The sequence below is a fragment of the Salmo salar genome, chromosome 01, assembly GCF_965601325.2.
Source record: "Salmo salar chromosome 01, fSalSal1, whole genome shotgun sequence".
Taxonomy (NCBI): Eukaryota; Metazoa; Chordata; class Actinopteri; order Salmoniformes; family Salmonidae; genus Salmo; species Salmo salar.
Genome location: NC_138291.1, coordinates 44,196,595 through 44,209,210, shown reverse-complemented (window position 1 = coordinate 44,209,210; position 12,616 = coordinate 44,196,595). Strand labels below are relative to the sequence as shown.

At 39.3% G+C, this 12,616-nt stretch overlaps 1 protein-coding gene across 1 annotated transcript in view; it reads right to left on the bottom strand.

The window, feature by feature from the left end:
* mbip (MAP3K12 binding inhibitory protein 1) overlaps positions 1 to 12,401 on the bottom strand; it is a 30,501-nt gene extending 18,100 nt beyond the window's left edge. Inside the window, 1 exon segment of the mRNA NM_001173821.1 lies at positions 12,086 to 12,401. Coding sequence (NP_001167292.1) covers positions 12,086 to 12,088 — 3 coding nt within the window. The 5' untranslated portion in view covers positions 12,089 to 12,401.
* Between the last annotated feature and the right edge of the window lie 215 nt (positions 12,402 to 12,616).

Sequence of the window (12,616 nt, the reverse complement as noted above, 5' to 3'; positions counted from 1 at the left end):
GTTCTTGAAATGTTCCGGATTTTCTTACCTTCATGTCTTAAAGTTGGGTCCAAAAATCTCAAATTTGAACTCACTAGACCAAAGGACAGATTTCCACCATTCTAATGTCCATTGCTCGTGTATCTTGGCCCAAGCAAGTCTCTTCTTATTATTGGTGTCCTTTAGTAGTGGTTTCTTTGCAGCAATTCGACCATGAAGGCCTGATTCACGCAGTCTCCTCTGAACAGTTGATGTTGAGATGTGTCTGTTACTTGAACTCTGTGAAGCATTCATTTGGGCTACAATTTCTGAGGCTTGTCACTCTAAGTTATCCTCTGCAGCAGAGGTATCTCTGGGTCTTCCTTTTCTGTGGCGGTCCTCATGAGAGCCAGTTTCCTCATAGCGCTTGATGATTTTTGTGACTGCACTTGAAGAAACTTTAAAAGTTCGTGAAATGTTCCGGATTGACTGACCTTCATGTCTTAAAGTAATGATGGACTGTCGTTTCTCTTTGCTTATTTGAGCTGTTCTTGGCATAATATGGACTTGGTCTTTTACCAAATAGGGCTGTCTTCTGTATACCAACCCTACCTCGTCACAGCACAACTGATTGACTCAAACGCATTAAGAAGGAAAGAAATTCCACAAATTCACCTTTAACAAGGCACACCTGTTAATTGAAATGCATTCCAGGTAACTACCTCATGAAGCTGGTTGAGAGAATACCAAGAGTGTGCAAAGCTGTCATCAAGGCAATGGGTGGCTACTTGGAAGAATCTCAAATATAAAATATATTTTGATTTGTTTAACACTTTTTTGGTTACTAGATGATTCCATATGTGTCATTTAATAGTTTTGATGTCTTCACTATTATTATACAATGTTGAAAATAGTACAAATAAAGAAAAACCCTTGAATTAGTAGGTGTGACCAAACTTTTGACTGGTACTGTATTTGATTCTAAATATGATTCTGTGCTCAGCAAATATGTTGCAATTGTGCTGTGAAACAAAATAAATAACCATTGAAATAATCCAAAACAATATTTGCACAAACTGGTGCTAAAGGTGCTAAACAAATACACGTTTATTGTAATCATTAGAAACTGGATAACTTCATATTTGATCTCTATGATAAATGGTTTTAGCTTTATTCAGGACAGGAATTGGTGCATTCACAGGTCTAAGGAGTTTGTGTTGGAGTCGGGAGGATGGAAGACGGAGGAGGCTGGCATGAAGTGGTGGAGGTGGTGGAGGTGGTGGGGAGATGGGGATCTGAAGAGGGATTGAGGCTGCCTCTTGCTGCTCTACCATCAGCCACCTGCAGCATAGTAAAAAGCTGCTTATTTAGCCCGTCTGTCTAGTCTCCACTAGCAGATGATGTTGACAGAGTAGGTGACGGATAAAGGAAGAGACAGAAAATGAGGGAGGGAGAGAGAGAGAGATGGAGAGAGTGACAGGAAAGGAGAGAGTAGTGTTGGCTTCTGAAATGTTATATTTTTGTATGGGGATTTGATAGGCGTTGATATTTTTCCTGCTTCAGTTTGGGAGCAATATTCAGAACGCACACACCTATACTCGAGATGCCAGGGATATTTCCCACTCTCAGCTACACTCCTTAGCACAAAGAGAACGTTGTCCATGATTGTTTCTCTGATTAATTCATTTCTTTTCTGTTTTCTTTTCCAGTCTTCTAGACAAAAGTGACAAAGGGAAAAGAAAAAGAAGTGCTAGTCGTACTTCCCCTATTCAAAACAACATCATGTAATGTCATGTGTCTGGACTGACGTAGAACTATAGTTGAACAGTTTAAATAAAGGAAAAAGAAACACAGTAAAATGTGGAACTGTAAGTAGTTGTAGACTAATACCAGGCCGTGTATTTCTGACCTACCACATATGTTGATCATCAGCGAGGTTTTTAAACATGCACTATTTTCAACATTGTATAACATTGTAAATCTCACAGAGTGATCCTGTAACGCAAACTGTACAGCAGACAATTGACGGTAGAATAGCCTAGATACCTCTTTGTCTCATGAAAAATGAAATGCATATATTTATATATATTTTTTTTATCTTTCAATAATTGTATTTTTGCCTTAAAAAAAGACAACACAAATAAAATATAAATATATAAATAAAAATATATAAACAACCAGACAGGTGAAACAAATGCAACTTTAAATAGCCTTTAGCTTTTACATTATTTCAACTAAATGAAGCAATTACAGTGGGAAAGAAAACGACATCCTTAACATGTGTTAATAACATCAAATAGTGAAATGAAAAAAAGTTACGTAAAAGTTCCACTTTACGCTGTTGAGAGCATTAATGAGAATACTCATTAGGCTTTTAAAGCAGTCAGTTATAGTGCTGTTCTGTTCTTTCCCACCACTGACTGTGTCACCAATCAACAGAAGTACTATAGAGGCTTAGCTACGAACACCAGAGCCCAGGCTGTTCCATGTTCAATTGGACCTCTTAATATAATAAAGATCCGGCTTCACATTCAAGAGCCTGACTGACGCTCAGACTTACCTCTTTCACCTTTTTGTTGAGTAAAGTTTCTCATTACATATACAGTATTTACTTAATAAAATATCTACGGCGCGAGAAGAGTTGCAATCAATTCCATTTCAATTCAGTTCATTTTGGAAGCAAACTGGAAGTCCAATGAGAAACATTTTAATTGAAATTTGAATTTGTATTTTAGTGTCAAATTGGAATTGGAGTTTAATTTTACATCCTGACTGAATTGACATAAAATTGACTGCAACCTTGTGATGGAGGTAGGTAAACACAAGTCCCTATGCCTACTGCCTAAACAAAGGGAGAAGAATCAGAAGAGGGAAAGAGAAGATAGGGGAAGAGAGAAAGAAGCCCCCTCTCTCTCCCATCTCAGCTGTGACAGTAACCCGGGTCATGGGGGGTCTAAACAGGGAGCAGAAGTGAAGTGCAGTGAATCGGAGGAGTGCGCCAATCACTCTGCAGCATTACTTCCACTGAGAGGGAGAAGAAGCATGCTGATAGTTGTCTTGCTATTATATCCTCACAACTATGAGCACTCCAGTCTGGAAGACTGTTTGTCTGCATGCTGTAGATGGATGCATCATATGGATCTTTGTAGCGTGACTAATTGGTGAAGCAATTGCCAAATGTCAAAGACATATTTTTATTTTTATTTCTTGCGGTAGCAATATTACCCATCGTTTTTTTGTTGTTGCCATTTTAGGTATCAAAGGTGATTTTGTGGGGCAAATAAATGTAGGGCAATACTCAACGTTTTGAGGAATGTGCAGTCAAACTGCCTCATTTCTCACTCTCACTTAGTCAGTGGCCCTGCAGCGCTTCTTGCCAGCATCCCCCTCCCCCCTTACATCTCCCCCCTCCTCCCTCCCTCTCTCTACCCTGCCCCCACATTGGGACGACTGCACCTGTCACCTGGGAGCCCCTGCTCTGCTCCTCCTCTGCTGCCTAGACTCCACTACACTCAGGAGCCATTTACATAACCTCATTTAGCAGTTCACAAATCAGGGCCATTAGGAGCAGCTAACAGGAACCAAAGGTTCTAATTTAGCCTGCGTCTCACAGTGGGTAAATTGGGCGGCTCAGGCCTACAAATAAAGCGCCAGGGTCTTGGCTTTGATTGTTGATTGTGATGGTAAATGTACCGATGATTAGAACAGATTTTCCCTTTTATTGATTTTCTGCCAAATCGCAGCGTGCGATTGGTCCTGGTCCTGTGGTGGAGTGCGGGGGAATAGCTGGGGTGGGAGGTGAATAGGGTGGGGGGTTGACTTGGGTGGGGTGGGGGGCAAGGGTAAGGAGAGCTGGTAAGGGGGGGTATGTTCAGTAGGCTTTAGTATTTGAAAACATGTATCAATGTCTCCTAAGGTATGAACTTCTATAAAGGTATGAAAAAAGACAAACTCAATGATTCTTTGCCTGGTGCTTTACTTCCCTGAGCACAAAAGCAATCAATACACTTGGATGTTGTGATGCTTTTACATCTACCGACTATTTACCAAGCTTGAGTATATTATCAATGCTTTTTTTTTTGTTACATCCATGTCAATGCATAAGGTAAATAAAAATAAAAAATAAATAAATAAGTAAATAATAAGTAAATAAGTAAATAAAAAAAGATTTGTCAATTCAAAACCTTCCAAAAAAAGAATCACAACATTAACAGGCTGTCCTGAAAAGCTCCAAAAGTAAAAAACACGCCATTTTTGAAAATATTTCAATATAGTCATTATTCCTTCACCCTGTACACATTCTCCACAAAATGACCATGCAACCATGCGTAGTAATCATGTGAAGCATTTACTTCAGCTTTAACTGCATTTATTGGCATTCTAGTGGCAATGTGACAGTGATAAACAAATCCAGAGAGCCAATGAATCGCACAAGTCAAGAGCTGTAAAATTATTTTCAATCGGCATTCAATTTGGCAAAGATGGGGCTCATAGAAAAGGGGGTTGAATTATAAAAATTTCCACTTGTTCACTGCTAAACCTGGAGGTGCCTGTCTACAGTGGTGGTTCGCTTTAGGGGCCATTTTGAAGGGCCATTCTCAATTAGTCAACAAATCAGAGCTCTTCTCAGTAGCCTGGTCGTCACATATGTTTGCACTTCAAACTGGAATATAGGGGCGAGGCGTAGGCTCTGCATGCGAGACATGTTTCTTCTGCTGCATACAGATTTTGTCTGTTGCCAATCTGCCACTGGTGCCAAATGTGACCACATAACAGCAAACCCATCGCTGGGATTATGTAAGAAAAACAAAACCAGAAATGGACACGCCAGGTGTATCAACTGTATACAGATAGAGTAGGTTCAGGGTCACTCACACAATATGAAGTTGAAGAGTGTGTGTCTGTGAGGTATGATTCACCAAAGTGCCCCTGCCATGTCCAGCCTAATCCAGTTGCTCCAAATATCATTTGAGCTGTTTCACTTGAGGCTAATTTATGACAAGTGCACAGAGCAGGTTTGTGGGGGTGGGGATTTAGTAGAATGGTGCTTGAGAATGCTATAGCAACCGCATAGTCTAGAGGAGGAAGGCCTCTGGCAGAAGCCGAGTAACGTTGTAGTAGCTGCAGTGAGTCAAGCTAACAGTGATCACACACTAAAAGATAATACAAAAAATACGTGACACAGTGCATTTTTGAAAAAGTTTTCAGACCCCTTGACTTTTCCCACATTTTGTTACATTACAGCCTTATTCTAAAATTGATGAGAAAAAAAATGTCCCCCTCATCAATCTACACATAATACCCCCTAATGACAAAGCAAAAATAATTTGTAATCCATTTTATAACAAGGCTGTAACGTAACAAAATGTGGAAAAGTCAAGGGGTCTGAATACTTTCCAAATGATATGTGTCACAAATTCAGTTCTGTCTGATCAAAATAAAATCCCTTGACCCCTGTTTTTTCAAAAGTGATCAAAAACATTATTTCTAAACATAACATCAATAAACGCACAATAGCCTACATATTCAGTCTGTAGTGGGTGGTATGGTATAGGCCTATGTTTTAAACTTCATGATGTTGTAAGCTTTAGAATCTACACATTTATAAAGAAATAGCCCCCCAAAAAAATCCTCCTGAAGTGTTTCAGTGATTTCATTGTGCAACTGTGCAATGTGTTAACCTAATTTAGTGACTTCAAGGGATTGTCAACTCATTGCATAGCCAGACGGCTGTCCTGTCCCATCACATTCATTAGGTCTTGTTAAAATGATGACTGGGACTAAACAACTGTTGTGGCTGTTTAGGGCAACCTATACGCTAGGACGACAAATGACATTTAATGAAGTAATTGCTACAGATAGACTGAATGGTTTCAAGGCAAACACAGAACGAGGATCCCTTATGGAAAAAACAATCTTTCACATATGGAACATTTTCACTTTTGCACATGTAATATTTGATGTGAAATCATGTGAAACCATTTTGTTTTGGAACACGTCACGTGATAGTTCACACAATATTTCACATGTGGATTTTCAGATGTGATCACATAACCTTTCACATGAGGATTCAAATTTTCACGTGACAATTTGATTTCACAAGTGATGAGCAGAAAACTAAAATGAGTGGTTAGGTGTTGCCGGGAACATCACTAAATAGTCATTGTTTTCAACTTACATATTTGACATATATGACTACAATGTGCATGTTTATCTATACAATCATTATTATTCAACATGTCCTCACCTGGGGTTTGAACTCCTAATGTCTTTGTTCACAGCATTCCAATCTTCCTGCGACACCACCATGTCTGTCATTTACTGATTTCACCTGTATTCCTACAATTTGGACTTCAAAGTAAAGTTCAGCTGTGTATAATACACTCAACAAAAACAATTATATTTATTAGTGATCGAGGAGTAACATGAAAACAGAATAATATGCCTCACCAACATTAGACAACTATACAGAAAACTCTCAAATTGCTGAAATAAGTCAATTAAATCAATGATGAGAGAATACTGAAAAAAAACGGATAACTACAATGGCAGTGCAGATTGTACTCTTTTGCAAAGTACAGAGATGTATTATAGTTAATGAATGTGTAGGGGGACTTCTGATAATGCTGCAGACTTTATGGCACAGCAGAAAGATCAGTGTACTCCAAATCCAGAGGTTGTGAGTTCAAACCCCAGGTGGGATAATATTGAAAAGTAAGTATTAAGTGATCATGTCAAATGTAATCATACTCTTGTTGAATAAATATTTTTACACTATTTTAGCAGAACTTACTTTAAAAACCCACATACCATTTCATTACTTCCCTTACAAAAAAAAACATGTGAAATAGCTGTTTTAAAAAAGTTCACGTCAACAAAAGAGAGATGTGAGGTCAGTTGTTCACATGTGAAAGCATATGTTCACATGTACAGCGTTCACCTTTTCACATGTGAGGAGAACAATATGTTTCGCCTCACGTGACTTTTTCACACGTAAAAATCTCTCTCTCTGATGTACAATTGCCGTTTTACATGTGAAAAACTTTCAAAATGTTGTCACGGGTAGTTTCATGGTTGAAACGTTGCATCCCACATTTATTTCACATGAGATAAAGTTTTCAGATGTGCAGTTTCATGTTATCAAATGTGATCACATGTGAAATGAAATCGTTTTTGTCATAAGGGATTCTAATTGACTTGCATTTTCCCTTCTTTGCGTTCAGAGTCCATCCATCGGTTGAACATTAAACCAGTATTGTCCGACAGCTTCTACTGATTAGGCTGTGTGTGTATCCCTCTGCATGTTTCCTCTCATTAACAGAAACGGGGTCCTGATTACTCCCGTCCTAGGGTTTAAAGTTGCCTAATGTCTGATTTGTTGATGGCAGTATAATTAAGCAATAAGGCCCGAGGGGGTGTGGTATATAGCCTATATACCACGGCTAAGGGCTGATCTTATGCACGACGCAAAGCAGAGTAACTGGAAACAGCTCTTAGTGGTGGTATATTGGCCATATGTCACAAACCCCCGAATTGCCTTATTGCTATTATAAACTGGTTACCAACGTAATTAGAGTGGTAAAAATAAATGTTTTGTCATACCCATGGTATACGGTCTGATATACCACGGCTGTCAGCCAATTAGCATTCAGGGCTCGAAGCACCCAGTTTAAAGTAAAAACTATACAGTGACTTGAAAGAATAGCCTAATCAAAAGGGAGGAAACGTAACTTTGACTAAAGTTATATGGCCATGGGGTGTGAATTAAATGTATTGAACTTGTTAACTGATAATAACCTACTCAGCTCTTCCAAACACAGAGATCCGACTGTGTCTCCATGGGCTTGTACCACCAACGAGTTCCGTTCCCTCAGATTTAGCTTATTAATACCCAGTTAGCACATAACGTTTTTAGAACCATATGTTTGTTAGAGCTTGGCTGTCCTATGGTTAATTTACATATAGCCTTCCCACAACTTTCTGGGAATAGTGCAGATTAGGATAGTTGCTTGGCTTTGGAGCATTCTATGCACATTTAAAGGAACTTGACAAAAAAAAAAAATATATATATATATATATTTTTAAGGAACAATTTTCTTGGTATTTCATTATTTTAACAGAACTTTCCTAAAAGTTCAAACATGGTTACATTTATTTTCAATTTTGGTAATGTTCTAGGAATGTTCTCCAACTGGTTTGACATTGGAGAATGTTCGCAAATAGTTCAGATAATGTTAAGAAAACGTTCCTCTGTGGGAATTTCAGTACTTCAGCATAACGTTTCGTACAGGTTTCCTCATGGTTTTATTTAAAGTCATGTTCTCAAACTGTTCTGAGAACTTTAAGAAAACTTTTTATAAAAACCACAAGAAAACTTCCATTTAGAATGTTATTAAACATATACATTCCATTCTGAGCATCAACAAAACTCTATCCTCTATCTTGCTAAGTGTGTTCAGGTGTGTTGGCCCCGCCCACTAATTGGCCACACCTGATTTTAATGAGTGCTTGTTTTCTTTGCAATGGGATCTGTTTGAATAGAATAAAATGAACTGCTTTGTATGCGTAAATAAAACATAGCATGCTAGCTCCATCCTGGTGGCGTAGTGGCCTAATTCCATTGATAGAGAACAGAAGATTACAGGGTCGAACAAATCTCACTGATGCCGTTTCCCAATAAAAGAAATACATGAGTTTGCATGATTAATGCCTAAGGAAATTAATTTCTATCTGTGCTTGGAATTCAAAAAAGTTAACCTACAATAAACTAGCAGTTGTATTAAAAGTCATATTGAAACATTCACTGACAGTTTTAAGGAAGTTATTAAAAAACCTCTAAATAACATATCATTTCCATTCTCAGAACGTTAATAAAACCTCCCAGGAAAGCGTTCAAGGAACCAGAGTAAAACGTTCTCAGAACCTCCTTGCAACTAAAAAATAAACATTCTCAGAACAGGCACATTTCTTATTATCATTCTGATCTCAGAACAAAAAACGTCCAGTTTTACCACTCAGGCAATTTATGGCTTCGTTCCCACAATCAATGTGAAACCAAAAACATATGTTCCCACAACTTCCAAGGAACCAAATGTGCCAGCTGAGTATTGACCTATGAAACAAATCCTACAGTGTTCATTGCATTCAACTGATGGGCGGGAAATACAATACAAAGGAGAACTACCACGTTGCATGGACCGAATTGCATGTTAGCTAATTGTTCATTTAAGCGGCTCGCAGAGGCTAATTATGTCGACACAGCCAAGCCCATTTGCATGATGGACTATCGCCACCTGCCTCGGCACGAGTCAGCCCGCTGCCAGGGCAAACTATATAATTATCGAACGACAGTGGGGCAATTTTTGACTGCCGTGCCTTTTGTGTCGCATGAATCTGTCTTAATTGCATATTTCATTAGAGGTTCTAGAACAAAACGAACGTGGAACGCCTACCAACGTCTCAACAGGTTCTAATGCTCTAGCCTTTCCAACCTCACACCTCACCCCCCGGTATTTTTCATTCGGCTGCCGTTCTTTTTTTTTCTTTTGGTTTGAGTTAAACAGACGTGCTTTGCCTTTCGCAGCCCCGACCCGTATAGACCTGTTGGTTAAACATATACTTAGAGGGATTATTTTCAGTCTGAACTCATCATGCTGTCATGGCATGGTAATTCCGAGGTTATTTAGGAATAAAGTGTATTGATTGGATTGCTTGTTATTTTGGCTTGTTACTGTTAGGGTAGTTATTTTAGAAACGTTTTGACTCGTTTTGTTCACCCCCTCCGTAGGGAAATGGTTTGGCTATAGGCACACTTCTCACCATCTATACGGCCTACAGAAGACTGCGTTTTGGGTATGTGATATAGGGTTCCCATAATGCCTCCCTACTGACAAGGCCATTTGTAAACTAGGGTATAGGGTAAAAATGTGACATTCGTGTTGGACATGACTACAACGGTAAATATCACCATTTTTTACATATTACAATGAGACCATGTTGATAATAAAACCCAATAACGCAGTTTGCTCAATGTGTCCTTGATCTCCCATAATGCTTTTCTGTCGGAATTCCAATATGTTCATATCCACGTTAGTCCTGATGAAGATTCTAACGGATGTTTTTGTTGTTGCTGTTCCAGGTCAATCGGAGCAACTGTCAAAACAACGTTTCTCTAACTTCAGTCAATTGTGTAAATGAGGCGAAAAATTGCCCAGCCGCATCTTTCCCGTAATTGGTGTGGTTGGTTCATTATTGCTGTATTAAAGCCTAATAACGCCCTATTTCTCAATTTGACTGTGGCAGGGGAGTGAGAGCCTCCATTTCATCTCCTCTAAATACATTTATCCAGATCAGTAAACCCGTTGTGAGAGCAGACTGAAGCTCAGTAGGTGTCTTGCAATGTCCTCGAATTAAGTTACATTATGCTAAACCTTTTTTGCCGTTTGAAATATAGAAACAGCTGTTTTAGTGGGGGATGGTGGGATTCGACAGTGAGACAGGGAAAAGAGACGATTACACGCCACTTAGTAAAGACTTCGTGTTAACACGGTTAGTAATGGCTCAGTAGCTACTAAAGGATCCCCGCTGGTACAGTAGCCTACAAGGCCATGCATGGCAAATCCCCTGTTGGAGCGGGATGAAACCTCTTAATTAATAAAAGCATTCCCATACCTATAGCGGACAGTTTGTACCACAATTAAACAAGAGCAATAACATTGACGCGCATACTTCCACCACCCCCACTCGAATATATACAACTCGAATGTGATTGAATACTCCTCAGACCCCATCATGTGAGCTTCTCCAGTAAGGAGGAAGTGTGATGGGAGAGGGGCCCAGTCCCACATGGCATGTGGCTTCTCAGCTGTCTCAGAGCAGACTTTAGGTTAGCTCAGCCGGGCTGCCGGGCCACAGAGAAATGTGGCTAATTAACGTCTGTATCAATGAAAGCCTGTGATTGAGATGCTACGCATGTCCACAGCCTCACTGACAGCCGTGCCTGCCCGACCTGGGTCTTGTTAAGTGCAGTAGTGCCTTTTTGTAAAGCGGCACTAAAGGATGTTTTGCAACCAACGAAAAATAAGTCCTATTTTGCGAGAGCACTATTGGTGATCCATGTCAACTGAAGTAGTCCTAGTAGAACATCTTAAAAGTTCATCAAAGAAAAATGAAAATGTTTGTTTTATACTGTAATACAATTTATATGAAGGTTAATGTAGGTCTATTCGACTGATTCATTTGGAATAACATTTTCAGGAAATCGAGTGCTCATTTCCAACAATGACCCATGAAATCCGCAGAATAACCATCCCGTGTACATTTTAAAACACAAATCATCAGTGGAACGATGCATTTCCTCACCCATACAACAACAAATGGAGACATGACATTTCTGCAATTCATGTCTCCTCTCCCTCCGCTCCTCGCCCATTCAGAATGCTGACTGATTGCAGCTAGAGTAGACTATAGCCATTAAAATAATAATGTTCACAGAAGAAACAAAACCAAATGAAAAACGAAGGTATAAAAATGTGTCTTTTTGTTCCTTTATGAGGGAAAAGACTATTCAGCCGGGCTCTGAATGCGCTCCCTGCATTTCATTGCTGCAACAATTATGCTGAAAAGGTCAAGTATTATACAGCATCTTGTATTCCGCTTTGCATGACAAGACTACGTCCCAAATGGCAACCTATTCCCTATATATCCCACTAAAAGTAAGGGAGTATATAGGGAAAGGGATGCCATTTGGGATGCGACCCAAGTATTTCACTTCGCAAATGAACCTCGGGTGCCCTGTTCGCACAATGGCTTCAAGAACCAGATAAATGTAGGACAATTAAAGATTTCTTTTTACCAGTTTGACAATAAGATTTACTAAAGAGGAGGTGATTGCAGTTACAGTGTAATTGTCCAATTTGTCTTGCACAGCATAGTAAGGAATGCTTGCTTAGTGTGATGTTGTTAAAATAACTCTTAGCAAAATTAAGTCGTTTTTACTAAAGTTATTCCTTATTCAGAGTTACATTAACTGTATTGTGTCAAACTGTCTAGAAATCAGAATAGTCAACAAGCGGTATTCACATATGTGTATCAGATAGGCTTATACCTATAAAAAGTTTTCACAAACCATTTTGCAGATCGATTCGAATTCGAGCTGGTAAACAATGCATTGACCTCAAAACGCAGATTTTTCAGAACCACATGAATCCTTTCCGGGCAGTCCAACGTTTCTCTGCGCCATGCAGCCACCATGCAGACGGCAAGGCTATATATAGCCTACATAGGGTTTTAGTAGATTCAATAAAACTGCACCGTCGATCAGTCACTCTTCATGCTTTACTATAGCAGATTGTGTTGATTCAAACATGAGTGGCAGTCATTTTGAATTCTGACGCCGGGCGGGTTTGGTAAACGCTCATCGCCTTGTGGATTGCAGAACCTTGGACAGCGCCAAATTGAGGCGTAGCTATTCCACCCCATACCCTGGTCCTAACGTCAAAGCTGTAGGCCTGTCGGTAATAAGAAAACAAAAAGTTGGGATTTTGAAAAGAATCCTCAGTGATGTTGAATTTTGACGTGAAATTGTTATTTGTACACATGGCTAACGAAGAGTTTATGTAGGCTAAATTAGTAAAAGGCTAACGAAAATAACGAAATG